Source organism: Phocoena phocoena, chromosome 19 (assembly GCF_963924675.1).
Source record: "Phocoena phocoena chromosome 19, mPhoPho1.1, whole genome shotgun sequence".
Taxonomy (NCBI): Eukaryota; Metazoa; Chordata; class Mammalia; order Artiodactyla; family Phocoenidae; genus Phocoena; species Phocoena phocoena.
In genome coordinates, this window is record NC_089237.1 from 14395822 (window position 1) to 14415486 (window position 19665).

The following is a 19665-nucleotide window of genomic DNA, read 5'->3' on the forward strand; positions in this document are numbered from 1 at the left end:
CTTTGCCAGTCAACGATGGATGAGAAAGTGAATTTCACTACCTTTGGCCGTTTTCTGTAAAATATATTTTTTAATTCATTAAGCATAAGAACATTTTGATTTAAATTATATTTTGATTATAAGTAAAGAATAATTTGGATTATGTTTTTTATACATTGTCTTTTATAACATGTCTCTCTCAAAATCTTGATGTTTTATTATTATATAAACTCTTTATGAGTTTATGAGAACTGTTTTTCCTATTTTGCTTTAAATATTTCCCCCCAATTCCCTGCCTTTTAAAATTTCGTTAAGTGCGTGTGGGTGTGTGTAGGTGTGCTGGCGTTCTTGCAAGATGGAGTCTTGCAAGATAACCAGGTTTTAGAAGGTAAAGTATAACCAAGAGAAGGAAGTCAGTTTGAAAGCTAAGCATACTTTCTCTGTTTCAATGGAGGCTGGCCTTGGATTCTTTCAGAATCCCCATCCCTGACGTGTTAGGTCATAAGCCCGTGTGCAGGAAGGATTGCTGTTCAGATAGAATAAGGCACCCTGGTTCTAGTCCTGACCCAGCTGTTGTCCAAGATGTTGTCCGTCTTGTCAGTTCAGCAGCAAACCTTGATGGGAACTTAGGCTCGCCAGCCTCGGTTTCTTCATCTGTAAGGTGGTGGATTTTAGAAGGATAACTTTTGGGGTAAGGGAGGGGCCTGTCTGTGATTGTACATGCCCAAGGTGAGGACTCATATTGACCACGTAGATTCTTCTACCTCTCATTGCAGATTTTTGGAAGTCCCAGCACTGTGACACTTCCTGAAACCTTGTTGTTTGTATCAACCCTGGACGGAAGTTTGCATGCTGTCAGCAAGAGGACAGGCTCAATCAAATGGACTTTGAAAGAAGGTAATTTAGATTTAGTCCTTGGGTAACATGGACATTTGCTCAGCTGCTTCCAAGGAAACATTCCAGAAAAAGAAAAACGGTTATACATTATTTAATAAAATTAAAAAGGATAATGGAGTCAAGGAGAAGAGAGGGGTTGCACTCAAAGGGTGTGTTTACAGCTTGAGTTGTGACTATCCGCTAAGTGTATCCGTTGAGACAAGCTATATCTTTCTTCTTCTTCTTCTTATTTTGCTTCTATCTGGATTTCATGTCTAAATGGCTCTAGGCTTTTCTATTAATAGTTCTGGCTAGTTGGTCTTTAGGAAGACATGCTGCTTTAAATTTTTTTTGAGTTCTACTGATTAGAATCTTGTAATCATAACTACAAGAAGGTATCTTCTCTAACCTCAAATTACTGATTTGTTTTTATAGAGGCTGAAATAACTGAGGGCTGTGAGATTTGACATTCATCCAAGTTAGTCACTTTATTGGCTCTTTACATCAGGGGAAGTAGAGGACTAAGCTTGTCTCTCATTTAATCTACCGTGCTTCCATTTTATGATCTTGTCTTCCTGGTGATGGTTGGCAGCGTGGAGTCCCAACAGCTGGGAAATTGTATTCAATTCCCAAACTAATCCTCCCTGATAAAAGCCAGGCAAATCCCAGGATTGGGGGCTTCAGAGTCATCTCTATTATTCAGTCCTGTCGTAATTCTCCTTTGTCCCTAAATTCAGGTCTGACCGGTATGTTCTCTTTCGTCACTAATCTGTGACTCATTATTCTCATGAGCACAACAAGTGTTTTCCCTTCATTAATAAAATGTTCCAAAACAGTATTTTACATGGAAAAATATTGGTGTATATCAGAAGGTCACACATCATCTTGTCAATTCAGCAGCAAACGTTACCATCCATAGATGCTGGCAGCTGGGGTACCACAGACTGCCCTCCCTCACCTGCTGGGCCTGCTTGGATCAGCAAGGACTTTAAGTGACGGAAAGGACCAGGTCTCTCAGAAGTGAGGGGCCACAAGAAGATGGGAGAGCCCAGTTTTGGCAGTGCCTTACAGTCTCCCAGAATATTATCTGTGCTCTTTCTCCTCGTGTTTATGCAGAGTTCTTTATATTTCAGAATTTCTGACTTTGTCCAGAGATGAAAATCAACAAGTCACAAAAGGATTGAGATAAACATTTTCACTGGTAAATGGTAGGGCTGTTCCCTCAGTTTCAGTATTCCCAGGCAGGGCATTTTTGCCCCCAAGCCACTTCATTCTTCTGTTTTGCTTTCCCCTACATGTATTGTTTTAAATTGATCTCCAAGTCTTAATTTCTGCAAGTAGCCTCTGCTCTGTCCAACAAAACTGTGTCCTGCCTCGTTTGTTACTTAGCCAAACATAAGAATTAATCTGGGGACTTCCCTGGTGGCGTAGTGGTTAAGACTGCTTGCTCCCAGTGCAGGGAGCCCGGGTTCGATTCCTGGTCTGGGAACTAGATCCCACATGCATGCCACAACTAAGAGTTCACCTGCCACAACTAAGGAGCCCTCCTGCCTCAGCTAAGACCTAATGCAACCAAATAAATTTTAGAAATTGTTTTTAAAAATCAATCTGTTCTGTTCTGTAACTTAGAGCTTAAAGAATTTGCCTCCTTTTAAATTTAACACATGTTTAGAGAACTTAGTCTGTGAAAGATACTGTATGGGGCACAAAAAAGAAAGACAGCCCCTGCCCTCAGGGAGCCCATAGTCGGGAGGGAGAAATGACAAGTACATAGAATTTCAACCGGGAGCAGCCTTGTAACCGCCAAAGAGAGTGCTAGGAACTGCTGTGAGCCCGTGTCCAGCTGCGGGGGCAGGAAAGGCTCCAAGCATTGGAGCTGAGCCTTGGTGGATACATTGACTTTCAGTCAGGAGTGAGGCCTGGCAAGGAGCAAAGGAGGCACCAGGTCTGGGGTGTGGGCACTGGTCCGGTTTGGGAGGAGCTTAGGGATGGAGGTGGAGGGAGGGAGGCAGGGGGAATACTGAGCCCTGTGGTAGCTCTGAGCCATTTGTACTTGAGTGAACAGGAAGTTGGGAGCCATTGACGTGGCTGAGCGGGGGAGTGACTCAGCAGGTGCTCTGCTTCCAGATTAATCCAGCAGCAGTGCATGGGGTGACTAGAGACGTGAGACAGACCTGAGAAAGAGGGGCAGCGGGAAGGGAAGAGGTAGGGAGGATGAGAGGCGTGCCAGCAATAGAATCAGGAGAATCCAGCAACTGGTTAGGTAGGCAGAGCAAGGAGGAGATAAAAGACACTTAAAGGCAGAATTAGAGAAAGCCGATTAAGGCCTAGTAATTTCAAGTAATGAAATTCAATTCAGTGAAATTTCAATATGTTCTAAGTCTCACTGTTTTTCTGAGAATAAATTGGCTTATTTTAGCTAAATTCAGCCCCGGGTAGCCACTCTGTCTCTATTTCTATACAAAGATTAAAGATGGTAACATATATAGAGACCCTGAGTGTTCGATTTAATTTTAATCTTGCAATTATAACTGAAGATTTCAAAATTGGTATTTCTAAACCATTAATACGTAAGTAGATTATAAAGATATCCAGATACTGTTGTAGACCCTGAGGATACAGCAAAATACTTGCCCTCATAGAGCCTTCATTCTATGGGGCGAACAGATACAGAGATAAAGTACATAGTGGTAACTGACAAAGGATTAATCTCCAAAATATACAAGCAGCTCATGCAGCTCAATATAAAGAAAACAAATGACCCAATCCAAAAATGGGCAGAAGACCTAAATAGACATTTTTCCAAAGAAGATACACAGATTGCCAATAAACACATGAAAGGATGCTCAACATCACTGATCATTAGAGAAATGCAAATCAAAACTACAATGAGGTATCACCTCACACTGGTCAGAATGGCCATCATCAAGAGATCTACAAATAAATGCTAGGGAGGGTGTGGAAAAAAGGGAACCTTCTTGCACTGTTGGTGGGAATGTAAATTGATGCAGCCACTATGGAGAACAGTATGGAGGTTCCTTATAAAACTAAATATAGAACTACCATATGACCCAGCAATCCCACTGCTGGGCATATACCCCGAGAAAATCATAATTCAAAAAGTCATGTACCACAATGTTCACTGCTGCACTATTTACAATAGCCAGGACATGGAAGCAACCTAAGTGTCCATCGACAGGTGAATGGAGAAAGAAGATGTGGCCCATATATACAATGGAATATTACTCAGCTGTAAAAAGGAACAAAATTGAGTTATTTGTAGTGAGGTGGATGGACCTAGAGTCTGTCATACAGAGTGAAGTAAGTCAGAAAGAGAAAAACAGATACTGTACGCTAACACATATGTATGGAATCTTAAAAAAAAAGGTTCTGAAGAACCTAGGGGCAAGACAGGAGTAAAGACGTAGACAGAGAATGGACTTGAGGACAAGGGGAGGGGGAAGGGTAAGCTGGGACGAAGTGAGAGAGTGGCATGGACATATATACACTACCAAATGTCAGATAGCTAGTGGGAAGCAGCCGCATAGCACAGGGAGATCAGCTTGGTGCTTTGTGACCACCTAGAGGGGTAGGATAGGGAGGGAGGGTGGGAGGGAGACAAAGCAAGAGGGAGGAGATATGGGGATATATGTATACGTACAGCTGGTTCATTTTGTTATGCAGCAGAAGCTAACACACCATTGTAAAGCAGTTATACTCCAATAAAGATGTTTTAAAACAAAAGTACATAGTGGTGATAAGAGCTATGGAGGAAAGAAAAGCAGGGAAGTGGAACAGGGAGTGCCAGGTAGCTGGGCTGAGGTGGGGTGGGCGGGGATGTAGTTTAAAACTGGGACCCCCACTGAGAAGGTGCCATTGAGCAAGAACCCTAGGGGGCAGGGGAGTCTTTAGGCAGAAGGCATGGGTTTTGGGGGGCAAAGGTGGGTGCGGTTGGCAGGGAGAAGAAGGGCAGAGAAGTAGGAGTGGCTGGAATACAGTGAGGAGAGGAAGGAGAGAAGTAAGGGAGGAACTGGGAGGCCAGTCATGTTAGGGGTGCAGTGCTCCCTCAATGTGTGTGTGTGTGTGTGTGTGTGTGTGTGTGTGTGTGTGTGTGTGTGTGTATGAAGTACAGTTGACTTACAGTGTTGTGTTAGTTTCAGGTGTATTTGCAGATTATATTCCACTATAGGTTATTATAAGATACTGGGTATAATTCCCTGTGCTATACAGTATATCCTTGTTGCTTATCTATTTTATGTATAGTAGTTTGTATCTATTAATCCCATACTCCTAATTTGTCCCTCCCCCGGCCTACCTGTCCCCTCAGAATATTTATTGTCCCCACCACTGCCTGGACCACAATTTATAGACAATAACCTACATATGCACACAGTTTTAAAAAGAAATATATTACCCAACTGGTAATCTGAAATAATAAGAAAGTAGTTTTTAATTACATGTATGTAATTTAACACGTAAAGGCTCAGACACATACTGATACATACCGACACTCCCCCCGTGATTGAATGTTGTGCCTGTTAACACCGACTAAGAAAAATGCAGACTAGGATGGTGGCCAGATTACCAAGATGGTGAACGATTCTCATAATATTCCAAACAAAAGAAGTACATCCCTACTTGATTTATACAGTAGTCACATTTTGAGAAGATTCATTGTGTAAACTTGTGCAAAAAGTGCTTTTGTGCTCCTATATAAAGCCGTGTAGGTTGTACACCCAGGTAATTATTAAAGGTTTTTGGCCCACGTGAGTGTCTGGCAGGACATAAGAACAGCCTGCAGATATGGGGCAGTTTTCAGCTCTGCAGGGCTACCTAGGATTCCTGGTCTCCACCAGGAGGGCCCAGTCTCTGAGACCACCAAGAAATGCCCTCACAGATGTCCTGAGCACTGCCTGTCGAGCAGTGCCCTCCCCAAGGAGACCACAGCTATAGGGCCTGGTAGCGGGTGTTAAGGATGTTGTTTTTTTCAAAGCCATTGGAGGAATCTGAGCAGAAGAGTGATATACCCTGGTGTTATGGACTGAATGTTTGTGTCCTCCTCACATTCATATGTTGAAGCCTTAACCCCCCTCAATGTGATGGTATTTGGAGGTGGAGCCTTTGGGAGGTGATTGAGTTTAGATGAGGTCGTGAGGGTGGTGCCCCCATAATGAGATCAGTGCCCTTATAAGAAGAAGAAGAGACCAGAGCTCACTCTCCCTCCACCACATGAGGACACAGTGAGAAGACAGCTGTCTGCAAGCCAGGAAGAGGGCTCTCACCATAACTCAGCCATGCCGACACCCTGATCTTGGACTTGTAGCCTCCAGAGCTGTGAGAAATAAATGTCTGTTGTTGAAGCCACCCAGGCCATGGTATTTTGTTATGGCAGCCTGGGCTAAGACACCTGGCCTCTACTTTACAGGATCAGCAGGTGCTGTGTTGAGGCTGAACTGACAGGGCCAGGTGGAGGCTACTGCACTGGTCCAGGCAAGGGAGGACATGGGCTTGGCCCTGAGTGGCAGTGGGGAGTCAAACTCAAATGGAAGAAACTTGCCGATGCTAACAGACCCCTTTAAGTCATCAAACTAGGGTTCTGTAGAATATATACCTATTATTCCACTTCATGGTTTCCTAACTGTTTACTTTTTTCAGGGGCCAACAGACTGGGAGTGTTTTTTTTTCTTTCTACAGAGTGGTTTTGGCAGGTGCTTTTGTTCCTCAACCAAACATGTGTCGCTGTTCCCAGAAATGGAGATTTCTCACACCACAGCAGCAGACTACACTTAGTACAGAAAATGAGTTTTATTTGTTTTCAGAAACTAATTTGAGTCCTGGCATTTTACCTTAGGTGTGATCCTTGTAAGCTGTGATTTTGTAACTGTCTGTCTCTGAAATGTCACCAGTGAACATGGCTGAGTGTGTTTCATTGCTGCACTCCCAGCCCAAATACAAACTGAGAATGTTGCTGTCATGTTTTGTGTTAGATTCATTTTACAAAGCTTGCCTTGGCTTGGTGGAGTTAAAGGACTTTCTTCGGTATTGCCGCGGCCAGTTTAGGGCTTCTTACACTCCCCTTGGAATACTAGTTAATGCTAAGTTTGACTCTCAAATCTTCATCAAATTGCGGCTTATTCTGTAGCAACCCCACTCCCATTTCCTTCAATCTCCTTTCCAGTAATAGTAGGTATGGAGGACTGGGCCTAATTTGTTTAGTTAGTTATTTACTTACTTATTTTTTTGGCTGCGTCGCGTGGCATGTGGGATCTTAGTTCCCTGACCAGGGATCAAACCCGCGACCCCTGCATTGGAAACGCGGAATCTTAACCACTGGACGGCCAGGGAAGTCCTGGACTGGGTCTAATTTAGAACCATTCTTTACTAACTATAAAAATATGCTGCTCTCCCAACCAGACAGGTCTAGACTCCTGAGATGTCCCCTGAATGGTTAATATTGGAGATTTCTTATGAGGGAAGGATTAAAACAAAATTAGTTATTTGAAACTTGAAGAAAATCTTCCCACATGACTTTCTAAAACCATGTGCCTCTTTTCATAATTCCTACTTGTGCTGACAGTCATGGTGCACCCAGGCTAGAAAAGAGTGATGCTCTGTCCCTTGGTCACCATGTCCTGTCCCCTGGACTCAGGAAGGGTCTCCCAGATCTGACTACTTCTCCCTGTCCCCCTTGCCAGTGTCTCAGCCCCGCTCTCGACATCCACCTCCTGGATCCACGTAACAGTTTCCTGACCGCCATCCCTGCTGCCTGCCTTATGCTCCCATTCACCCAGCACGCAGCCCTTGGACGTACCCTCTAGAAAGATTACTTGGACCATGCTGCACCCCCTGCTGAAATGCGCTTGGTGTTGTCTGGAGCAGTGCTACTCCGTGTGTGGTCTTCCCACCCCTGTTCCTTGTCCACGAGAAGTACAAAAAGGGAGCGTTAGCCTCATCCATGGTGGGTTGGAATTTTCAACAGCTGGCCCTTCACCACAGTTAGTTTGCGAAGCACTGGACCCCGGGGTGGAGTCTGAGCTCCTTAGCACATGTGCGAGGCCCTTCCCAGTCGGGCTCTCACCCCCCTCTCCAGCCTCAGCTGCTTGTTGCAGCCACGATATCCTCTCCAGGTCTCGGAGACATCGGGCCTTTGCTTATGTCCCTTCCCTGCCAGCAGCCTGCAGTGTTGGGAAGGCCGCTGTTTATCCATTAAGACCCCCTTCACATCTTACCTCCTGGACTCCTGCGGGGTGAGAGCCTCCCTCATCGAGCTCCGGGGGCACTTCACTGAAGCCTCTCTTATGACACTTGCTGTTTGCTGTGAATTTTTTTTACATTTGTCTTCCTACTGGACTTCTGATTCCTTGAGGGTGGGGTCTCTGGACAGCGAGGGATGCTCTAGTAAACTTCTGAGACACCCAGCACTGACTCAGGTCCCAGGTAACCCGGAGAAACAGGTGAAGCTGGGCTTTGCCTCCTCAGGATGTACTGCCATGGAAGGTTCCAGTTCCTGATCTTGAGTTGCACATGGCTTGTTGTGACTTTCTGCAGTTGGTTTTCTGTCCTGTCCTTCAGGCGATGCGCACGTTCCCCTGAAGAGTCCAAGATGTGCCCTCAGAGGTGTGAGGGAAACATGAGAAGGGGAGGTTGTGAAAGGGATGACTTTTCATTAGTAGTTCTGTTTTCTCTTAAGGAATTTTCTAGGCTTAAGATATGCATCACTACCTTTCTCCCTCATTGCTTAAGCACAAAAAAGGTGTTTATTTGTTCTCCATTGTTTCAGAGGACTGAAAATTAAGTTTTCGAGAGGGGCTGTGAGGGAGGCCTGTCTCTGCGTTTGAGTCTCTTGAAAAAGTATTTTCTCTTTCTCTTTTTTGTGTTTCATATTTTATCACAAACGATTCTAAACATATACAAACATCGAGATAATTATATAATGAAACCTCTTGTGCCCATTACTCAGCTTCAGTAAGCTCCAGCTGGTACCCAGTCTCGTCTCTCTGTACCCCCATTCACGTCCCTCCCACACACCTGGGATTTGCTTCAGAATAATACGTCTCACCGCCCGGAGGGCCTTATAGATAGCAGTCATCACACACAGTAGCAAGGTTTCAGCTCCAGCGGGTGTTCTCTGCAGCATTGCTTGCAATGCATCGGAATACGGTTGTGAATGTTGAAGCACACAATAAAAGGCCAGTTTGGGCTGGGACTTAGTTACTGTTCTCTTGCTCATCTTTGGATGAACACTCCCATGGCTCAAGAATGAATTCTGTGAAGTTAGTGACATCCTGAGAGGCACTGGGGCCTAGTCCCAAGCATTAAATGGTCTTATCCTCCTTCACGCTTGGTTAGAGTTTTAATTCCTTCACAGCTGGTTATAGCATGCAGTGTGCTTTTTTAGGTCTGAGTTACTTCTGCTGAGGTGAGGATGAGTAAGACCATAGAGTTCGACAGCCTTTGGTTAGGGTGGTTTTTCAGATGACGTTGGTATTTCCACAGGATCGTCTTTGTCACACATGACATTTGGTGACTTACAGAGATTACCCTGCAAGAAAACTCATAGTATCTTCCCCCAGTTCTGATGGGATTTTAGGAACTTCTGATTAGATGTCCATTTTATTTTATTTATTTTTGTTACATAAATTAACCTATGCATCATAGGCTAGCAACATTTCAAATGGTGGCGCTTCTACTGGTCCTTCAATTCCGTCAGTCTTCTGATGACAGACCTTACTGTGATGGCAGGTGGTATTGTAGGTCCAGGCACCGCCAGCTACCGTTTTCATGCAGGAACCACAGTGCCAAATGCCCACAGCTCGTCTCTTCATCTTGGTTTTGCCACGGAAGGAACAAGTGTACTTGGCGTGCTGGCTGATTTCAATTTTCTTTACCATTTTCCTGGGGGAGGCCCCGTAAGGGGTCCCATATTTACCCACGATTCTGACCTTCTTGGTGCTTTTAGCCATGTCGCCATAACCTAGGTCCAAGCCCAGAGAGCTAGATGTCTTATTTTAAAATGCTGTCCTCAAGAAAGCTGAACTTCGAGGAACATTTGAGACTTGCCACCTTTCAACTTGGACCTAACAACTTTAAGGGGAGTTCAAGGCGCAGGTAACCAAAGTTCCTTCCCTCTGGAGGGAGGAAATGAGGATTCCCTGATTGGTTCACTTGAGTGCATGAACCATATTGGGGAGACTTAAGTTTTGAGTTAAGGGTGTGTGTGTGTGTGTGTGTGCGTGTGAATGGCCTTGTTTCTACCAATAAATTTTATAAGAAAACAGTATTCGACCCTTAAGCATTTTCTTGAGGAAGTGGCAGCTTTTGCCTTCAGACTAACCGATCTAGTTTCACCATCAGCTAGGGTCAAAATCTCCATGTCCTCGTTAACTCATTCCTTTCCTGCACTTCATTTTTCTGATCAGGACAAAGTCCTGTTGACATTCTTCTTCCCCTCCTGTTTGGTTCCTGACCACCACCCTCCCTGCCCACCCTCCCCTGCCCCCACTGGCTCAGACCTTCTTACTGGGGTTATGGCATTGCTTTCCTCACTACCCTTGTGATTGCTTCTTCTTCTCTGTCTCATCTACTGTGTCCCCTGGTGCCTGCCTGTCTCACCTTCCTTCAGAGACTTGTACCACGTTTCTCTTCTTCTCAGAAGCCTCCAGCTGCTCCCTCCTTAGTGCCCACCACACCACCTCCCAAAGTTTCCACCCCTTTCTTCTCCAAGGTCTCACCCCCTACCATGCAACCACCTTTCTTGTTTTGCTCGCAGAAGGAACGAGCCTCTCAAATATTTGGCGTACGGGGATGCTTAAAGGGAGCATAAAAGCAGTTGGGACTTCATTTGTGGTCTTTTGGTCCTTAAATACCTTTCAGGAGGGCCAACCCAAAACATTTCTGGTCGCTGCTGGAGGTGCACTTAGAAGGATCTGGTTTGCAGAGTTTCTAGCTGTGTCACGACATCTTACTCGTACCTGGAGAGGCCTCCCAGTCAGGGAGGGAGCTGGTTTTAAATGCCAGGTGTGTCGGGGCCAGCTGGGCGGTTGTGCTTTAGAAAGAAGAGGTTAGGAGGAGCAGAGCGGTAAAGCCAGTGCCCATCTAGATTCCTCCGGAGGAGCAGTGTGTTCCAGAAATATCGATGCTCATCTAGGGAAGGGCAGAGAATGACCTCGTAGGGCTCCTTGAGCTCCAGTCAGATGGGCAGCCTGTTCTGGCAGCTTCTGTAATCAAAGCGATCTTACCCCTTCCTACGTGAAAGTAAGTCTGCCCAGTCTCCTCCAGAGAGGGGCTGTCGGTCCCAAATTGCGCTTTGAGACAATTATTTAAATTGTGGTTGACTTCATCAGAGGCATTTTTCTGTGTTTAGGGAAGCCTGAAACAGTGCTGACCGGGTCCTTCTTGCTCGTCCCCTGGGTTTCTCTTCTCTCTTCCAACCCTGTGACATTGTAGGATCAGGCTCTCAAGATTTATACTACAGCTGAGGGCGGGCAGGAAGAACAGGCCTCTCTTTTCAACCCCCTGCAAAGGTATTCCTTAAATAGCTTCTTTTTTTTTTTAGCTTCTCTTCTTAAAATTTTTTTTTCATTTTAGAAAAACTTCAACACACACAAAAGTAAAGAGAATAGGAAGAAAGCCGCATGCACCCAGCCACCCAGCTTCAGTGATGGTCCACACATGACGTCCCCCTCCCCCTCCTCCATCATTTTGAAGCAAATGCCGTATCTTTTTTTCCCATAAATTTAAGTAATTTTTAAATGTGAGTGAACAAACAGAGCTACACCTGGGCAGTTCTTTTTAGCTTTTATCATGTAGGTTTCTGTGTGGAAAAGTCCTTCTCGTTAGGATAAACTTATCAGAATGATTGTATCCCACGTGCAGTATTGGATATCTTAAATTATCGACTTCCTTTCATTCTGCAGACAGGATTACCTGCTAAGTATGAGGGGAGCAAAGACCCGGGCAGCAGTTACACAGGAGTTCACGCTGTGATTATTCACTGAACTGTCATAAGCCCCAGGCACTTGCCTGTGTGTATTTCACAAGAAACAAAATAGATAGTCCCTGCCCTACAAAGTGCTTAAAATTCAATCCAGCCCCCAGATTTTTGAGAACCAGAGAGGCCACATGCAATTAAGTGCCTGTCACCTGAGAAATGTGGTAAGTGCATCATAAGAACTTACCAAGGGAATTAATTCCCTGGCGGTCCAGTAGTTAGGACTCCACACTTCCCCTGCAGGAGGCCCAGGTTTGATCCCTGGTCGGGGAACTGAGATCCCACAAAGCGGCGTGGCAGCCAAAAGAAAAAGAGAACATACCAAGTGCAGTAGGCGTTCAGTTTCTGATTTCCTGGAGAAAGGGGCATTTGAAGGACAAGCAGAGGTAGATGGATGGAGTTACGGCAGGTCATGGTGAGCACAGAGACTGACATGACAGCATGGGCTGAGTTTGGGGAAGAGATGTGATGAAGAAGAATTGGGCCCAGGTTTTACAGAGCCTTGAATGCCTAAGGCCTGTGGTTCCTTTGTGTGCTGAGGGGCCCTGGGAGCCCCAGCAAGCTCTCGAGGCACTGCAGCTAGTTTTAAACTTTTAAGAGAAATACAGCAGCGCTCCACAGTGTCAAACACCACGCCTGAGGTAGTTAGTACTTTCAGTATTAGATCGCGCTACTTGCCTTTCAAGGATGTGTCTTTGCACAGCTGAGTTTTGGGCTGTCACTGTGATACAACTCAAATACCACATGAAAATCAACATGGCATGGTAATGAGAGTGGCTGTGTCTAACAAGAGTATAAGATTTGGAATATGTGCAGCGCCCAACAGGTACACACACCCCACTAGTGAGTAATTATAGTTAAGAATGAAATAAACATTTCTCTTTCAGTTTATGTGTAGTATTATTTTTTTCCACGTGGCCTCTAAGTTGCGAGGCCCTAAATACTTAAGTCGTTTGGACCTAACCACTGAATAAATGGAACCGTTAGATATTTCTTTTGGCCTCGGGCCTTGTGAAGAAATTACCGAGACACTAAGGGTGCTGTGAACCCAGAAAGTTTGGGAACCTCTGACCTGAGCCACAGAGATGGAAGGTATTCAGTCGGCAGAGGGGAGCCGTTGTAGGATTTTATGTGGAGGAAAGACAAGAAAAGATTTGCCTTTGTCAGCCCTCGGGCGGTGGGTGGAGTGCATGTCTGAAGGGCAGAGATCCGAGACAGGGAGCTTGGTTAGGAAGCTGCTGTAGAGCCAGTGGGAAGTGGTGACTGCCACATTTTGGTGAAGGAGAGGAAAATGAGGACATAGATTTTTGAGAAACGTTTGGTGGGTCTAATCTTATAAAACTCAGGATCTAATTGAATGGGAGAGGGTTAGAATTAAGAGAAGGTGGGGGGAGTCAGGAGAACTCAGAGGTTCCAGATTGTGTGACCGGGTGGAAGTGGGGTCAACGAACCCATCTGGGGTATGCAAAAGGAGGAGCAGGTTCAGGATGGATGACGGGTTCTGGGGCTGAGAGACTCCGTAAGCAGTTGGAAGTGGGACTGGGTCAGGGGCTCTACTGGAGAATGTTGCCAGATGTCACGTGGGAGAAGGATTTGTCAGTGTTTATTAGACTCAGCCACTGGAACTTGACACTGGCAGTTTTGACCTTATCCTTAGGGTAGGGGCCAGAGAGCAGTGCCTTGAGAAAGGTATGGAAAGTGAGAGGGTGAAACAGAGGATCCGGAGCATTAGTTTCCCAGTATGGCTCAGCGTCAGAATTACCTCACATGTGTTAAAAATTCACATTCCCTGGCTCTACCTACAGAATCAACTTCCTGGGAGAAAGACCTAGGAATCAACATTTTTAAAACTATAGGCAAAAAAAAAAAGTGGTTCTGAAGAACCTAGGGGCAGGACGGAAATAAAGACGCAGACGTAGAGAATGGACTTGAGGACACGGGGACTGGGAAGGGTAAGCTGGGATGGACGAAGAGAGTGTCATGGACACATATACACTACCAAATGTAAAACAGATAGGTAGTGGGAAGCAGCCGCATAGCACAGGGAGATCAGCTCGGTGCTTTGTGACCACCTAGAGGGGTGGGTTAGGGAGGGTAAGAGGGAGGAGATATGGGGATATATGTATATGTATAGCTGATTCACTTTGTTATACAGCAGAAACTAATACACCATTGTAAAGCGATCATACTCCAATAAAGATGTTTGAAAAAAAATCTTTCTGGAATTTTGGTAGGAATTGCATTATACTTGTATATCAGTTTGGTATCTTTTCTATGTTGAATCTTCTATACTCTGAACATGGTATGTCTCTGCATTTTAGATCTTTTATTTCTCTCATCAGCATTTTGAAGTTTTCAACATGTAAGTCTTGTCTCTCTTTTGTTTGATTTACATCTAAGTATTTTTTTAAGAACTGTATATGATCATGTGTTTTTAATTTTGATGTCAACGTGTTTATCAATTGATTTTTGTGTGTTAAAAAATTTTTTTTAAAGATAAAAAACTCTAGACAACGTACACATTGCTGGCGGGAATGCAAAATCGTACGGCCCCTTTGGAGGTCTCGTCAAGTCAGATGTAAACAGTATGGCTCAGTCATTCTACTCCCAGGTATTTTCCCAAGAGAGATGAAAATACAGGTCCAAAGACGTGTACACAAATGTTCCTAGCAGCTTTATTCACGTTTTTCCAGCCCCAAATTGGAAATAACCCAAACATCCATCCACAGATAAACAACTGATGGTACGCCCATACAGTGGAGTACTATTCAGCACCAAAAAAAGAACAAACTGATACACTCAGCATTCTGGGTGAATTTTAGAAACATGATGCAGAGAGAAAGAAGCCAGACAGAAAAGAGAACCTCCTGTATGAATTCCATTTGTGAAATTTTAGAACAAACATAACGGATCTGTCAGTGGTGTCTGGGGTGGGGGTTAGGGTATTGAATCTAAGGGAATTAGGGAAGATGTTTCAGGGTGATGGAAATATCCTGTATCTTGATCGTGAGGGTAGCTACGTGGATGTGCATGTTTTTCAAGACTCATCGAGGGAATTCCCTGGTGGTCCAGTAGTTAGGACTCTGTGCCCTCACTGCCGAGGGCCCAGGTTCGATTACTGGTCGGGGAACTAAAATCCCACAAGCCGTGCAGCATGGCCAAAAAAAGACTCATCAAACTGTACACTTAAAGTGGATGCCTTTAGGAGAGAACGGGGAGCATGTACAAAGGAGGCAAGGGGACCCCAGAGGTTTGGCGTGTTTGTAGGCAGAGGGGAAGGAGTTAGCCAGAAGGATTTGAAGATCCTTGGAGACAGGATACCGTCTGGGGGCTTTAGATGTGTGAGTGTGAAATATCTGTGAACACGAAGGTGAAAACGTCCCTTTATAGAGATGTGAAGGGAAGGGTGGGGTTGGGCAAACCTGGAGGGTGAGGGGTAGGGAGTTTCTGAGAACCCGCTCTGCCCCCCTCACTTCCCCTGTGCCACAGAGGGGAGTCATGTGCGGAGAGGAAAGAGCCTTGAGGCAAGGGGTGAAGGTCTGAAACACCAGCTGTGAGGAACGGGGAACAGAGGCCAACCAGGAAATAGATAAACATATCTCCTATGACATGGGGCCCAGCTGGCCATACATGTATTTTGGTATCACACACGTGATTATAGTGTTTTCTTCGGCAGTGCCCAGAAGCCTGGGCAGAAGAAAGGGGATTGCTAGGTGGATTCTGGGTTGAGGGTTGATGGAGCATAGCTGCTGGATTGCAGAAGTGATCAGCAATGGATATCCAGGCAGGGCAGGAGTGGAAGTGGGAAGGAAACTAACATTTATCGATTGCCCCATTCAGTAAATATACCGAGCAGCTCCTGTGCGCCAGGCACTGTTTTAGATGTTGAGGGTATAGCAGGCAGCGAAAGATAAATCCCAGCCCCCTTGGATCTTCCAGTGGCCCGAGTCAGACGTTAAAAAAATAAGCAAAATACACAGTACTTTGGAGGTGGTCAGTGTCATGGAGAAAAATTAAGCAGGGAAGAGGGGTAGGAAATCCTGGGGGGTAGGAGATGGTGGTGGAAGACCTCTCTGAGATGGTGACATCTGATCGAAGACCTCGGCACAGGGAACAGTAAATGCAAAGGCCCCGAGACAGGGGCAGGCTTGGCAGTACTCGAGGAATACCCTGTATTCCAGCATGGCATTCCAGCATTCCTCCTCACCAGAATAGAGTGAGGAGGAGATAATCGGAGAGTGCCAGGGTGGGTGTGGGAGGGTGGGATTGTGTGGGATTTGTAGGCCACTGTGTGAACATTGGCCTCTACTGAGTGAGATGGGACCCATCAAAGGATTGTGAGTGGCAGGGAAGCATAATCTGATTTGCGTCTTTAGAAGGATCACTCTTCTCTCTCAAGGCACTGACTTACAGTCTTAACACATATTTAACCTTCTTTAGTCCACACGGAGATGCTGCATGGGTTTGGTGTTATTATCTCTCTTTCTTTTTTTCTCTTCACTGATGAGGAAGTTGAGGCTCAGAGAGATTTGGCAGAGTAAGATTTAAGCATAGGTCTTTCTGATCCCAAAGGGCACACAGACTAGGAGAAAAGGGAGCGCTTGAAAGACAAGGGGTTCCAATGATGCTGAAGGGATGCTGTGAGTAGGAAACAGGATAATGGAATAGACCACGGAGTTTGGCTTCTGATGGCAGGTGCTGGCGGAGAAATGAGCGTCAACAGAACGGTTTGAGGCTTGCCCGCCTTCTAGGAGAATGGCGTTAACAAAATCGGGTAGTCAGACCAGTCTGGAGAGAAAGATGGAGGGTGTGATTTGGACAAGTGATGGTCAAGGTGTTGGCAGGAGATAGTGGAAATGTCCAGTCAGTCCAGAAAGAAGAGCTCGAGAGATGGAGACCTAGAATTTCCCCACTGTGGTTATGGTTGAAGCTACAGAGGTGGATGTGCTCTCGGAGAGAACTGAGGGGAGAACCTAGAAAAGTTCCTCCCTGTTGGAGTAGGGAGTGGGGAGGAGAGGGGAGAGGAGTGGGTGGGAGAGAGAGAGAGGGAGAGGTGAGTGAAAAATCAGTGCAGTGCAAGGGCCACAGAGGCCAGGAGGTGGAGAGTCTCAAGGAGGGGAGGGATGAAGCCCGTGGGCTGGGGCAGCAGGCACGTGGGATAGCCCGCGGGGTGAAGGGTAGAGCTGTTGTTGCTGATGGACTGAGAGCTCAAGAAGGGAGCAGAGTGAAGAGTGCGGTTGGGGTCCAGCACAGAGGGAGAAGGTGTGAGGTTTGAGAGAGGATGGGATCGAGGATGAAGGCGAGAAAGGTATTCTTGGAAAGACGAAAACTCACTTCTTTTGTAGATACAGGATGTTTACATTTATTTTAAGTCATTTCTGCCTCAGATTGAAAAGGAGGATTCGATCCGCACAAAACAGGAGCCCTGAGTGTCACCTGACCTCACCCAGGTTTCTCCAAGAGTAAAGGTTGTGCCGTTTCAGGTCTGAGCTGGATGGACCCTGGAGGGGAACCGAGTACAATAGCTGCTCCCAGGGGAGCAGTGGGCAGATCTGTTTCTGTCTTAATCTTGGAGACCAAATACTGATTTCAGCTTTATTTTCCTCTTCTGATATCTTTACCTTTACCTTGAATAACACCCATTTTTATACTTGTAAAGTAACCCTTTTTTTTTATTCCTTCTGAAAGTAAAGCAGCTTTGTGAGATGGCTTTTATCCTTATCAGTCCCCTATAGGTAGAGAGGCTTATTTTGTACCAGTGTTTGTTTATAGCCTTAGGGTTAGGCCACTGTTCCTTTTCACATGGGTGATTTTTTTAAGAGCAAGAATCTTGCCTGATACCAGTTCTCATTATTAAATCCAAAACAACTCCTTTTTCGTGTTAGGCTTTCAGTGCACGTTTTCAGATGGTGCCTTTTGCTGGCTTTTCAAATATTTTTATCTTTTAACCTTTTCTGTTATGGAAAATTTCAAGCATATGTAGAGAGAAGAGTAAAAGGACAGGCCAGTGTTGTCAATTCTATCTTTGAACATTTGTCAACAGGCTGCCGTTTTTTGTCTTATCTGCCCCCTTCCCATATGATGTTTCTTTTTTCCTGTAGTATTTTAAAGCAAAGTTCAGGTTCAAATGATTCTTTAAGGGAAAGACATGAGTGGAATAGGTCACAGTTACGCATTTGCTGGCCTGTATCGGAGCTGTGTTAACAGTCATGCTGTGACGTGGCCTGCAGCTCGGCTGATGTTTATTCCAGGGGCCCTATATTATGAATGGATGAGAAGGTACCCCTGCTGGAGTTCATGTCCCCTTAAGCCTAGGAGGAAGCATGGCTCTTCAACACCCATGTAGGTGTCTACCCATCCTTCTCTGGCTTCCACTGGTGGCCTGTGTCTTAACTGGAACCTTTCTGGTGCAGGGCACACTTTGGGACCTGAGGCCTCCGTGTCAGGTGAGCAGTGAATAAGCTCTAGAAAACCAGGAAAGTCTGCGCCAGAGGACGAGACCCTGAGAGTGAGCAAACACTGTCCAGCAAAGATAAGCTCAGGAACAGGAGTCGAAATCCCGTTGGTCTCCACGGCTTGTTTCTGGTGAATGGCTGGGATTCGGTAGTGTCCTCCTCATCTGGGTTGATCTGCGATACCTTTAAGTGGCTGAAGTGAGCAAAACCGACGCCCTCTTGCCTGCTGTGTTTGCTTTGGAATATGCCTTCTTGCTGTCCCTGGCGTGCACGGCTTCAGGGCTGCGCTGGAGGAGCTGGGTTATAATTGCTCCCTGACTGTTTCAGTAGGGTGAGTGCTGTGTGCCCTCGTTTCCTGTCTCTTGCATCAGTCTGTTTGTGAGAGTATACCGAGAGGTGATTAGTGGGAACAATAAACATGTGCTTTCTGACTGAAAGTTCCTCCTGTTTCCCGAAATGCTTTTGGTTTTAATGAATTGTTTGTTCGCTGCCCACAGACCACACGTGGTGCCTGCGCTTCTGTTGTTGTGAACACCCATATGCCTTTGTGTCAGAGCCGGGCTTGTAAAGCAAAATCAACAGCTGATAAGGCTTGAAAGAGTTTTCCTTCATCTGAGAATCCAGGCTGACCCAGGGAATTAGACAGCTGCCTGTCACCATCGGCAGAGCCGGTGTCCAAAATCATATCACAGTATTTGCCGTCCTCGCCCCCAGCTTTGAACTTGTGGGCAGCGTGGCCTATAGCCTGTGGGGTCTTGATGGCTGGAAATGCCTCATTGCTGTGCGGTCTTGTGCCTGGGGATTTAGCTCTGTTACAGCAGTGTCAGTGGCCTCTCTCTCCCACCTCCATCCACCCCATGGAACCGGGAGCATCCTCTTGATTTGTGCCCAGGAGAATCTAGGGAGGGAGAAATTCTGCCACTTAGACTATTGCAAATATTAAAACTGACTTGGAGAAAAAACTTTTTTTCTGATTTCAAAAGGAATGCCTACTTTATTAGAAATTTGGGGCAATATAGAAAAGGTGGGGGAGTCATTTCTATTTCCAACAAAGATAACTTATAGTTCCCACTCTTTTTTTTGGCCTTTCCATGTAGGTTTTTTTTTTTTAATGCATATTGAAGGTTTTTCTCCTCAGCTGCATTAATACTCTAGGTACAGTGTTATCTTTTCTCCTGAACATAACAGTATAAAGATTTATACAGTTTTTTAAACTTTATAAGCCCTTTCAGAAGTCTTAATTTTCTACCAAGTGGACAGTCCATAATTTAACCATATCACTAAATAGTTAGGTCATTTGTGATGCTGCTGTGAGGATCTTTGTACTGAAAGCATTTTCCACGTTTTGTGTTGTTTTAAAACTAG

At 45.4% G+C, this 19665-nt stretch overlaps 1 protein-coding gene and 1 pseudogene across 1 annotated transcript in view; one reads left to right on the forward strand and one right to left on the reverse strand.

Moving 5' to 3' along the window:
- The first annotated feature begins 699 nt into the window (after positions 1-699).
- ERN1 (endoplasmic reticulum to nucleus signaling 1) overlaps positions 700-19665 on the forward strand; it is a 51784-nt gene continuing 32818 nt past the window's right edge. Inside the window, exons 1-2 of the mRNA XM_065897957.1 lie at positions 700-708; positions 756-876. Coding sequence (XP_065754029.1) covers positions 700-708; positions 756-876 — 130 coding nt within the window. The remainder of the gene's footprint in view (positions 709-755; positions 877-19665) is intronic.
- On the reverse strand, positions 9542-9818 carry LOC136138688 (large ribosomal subunit protein eL43-like; annotated as a pseudogene).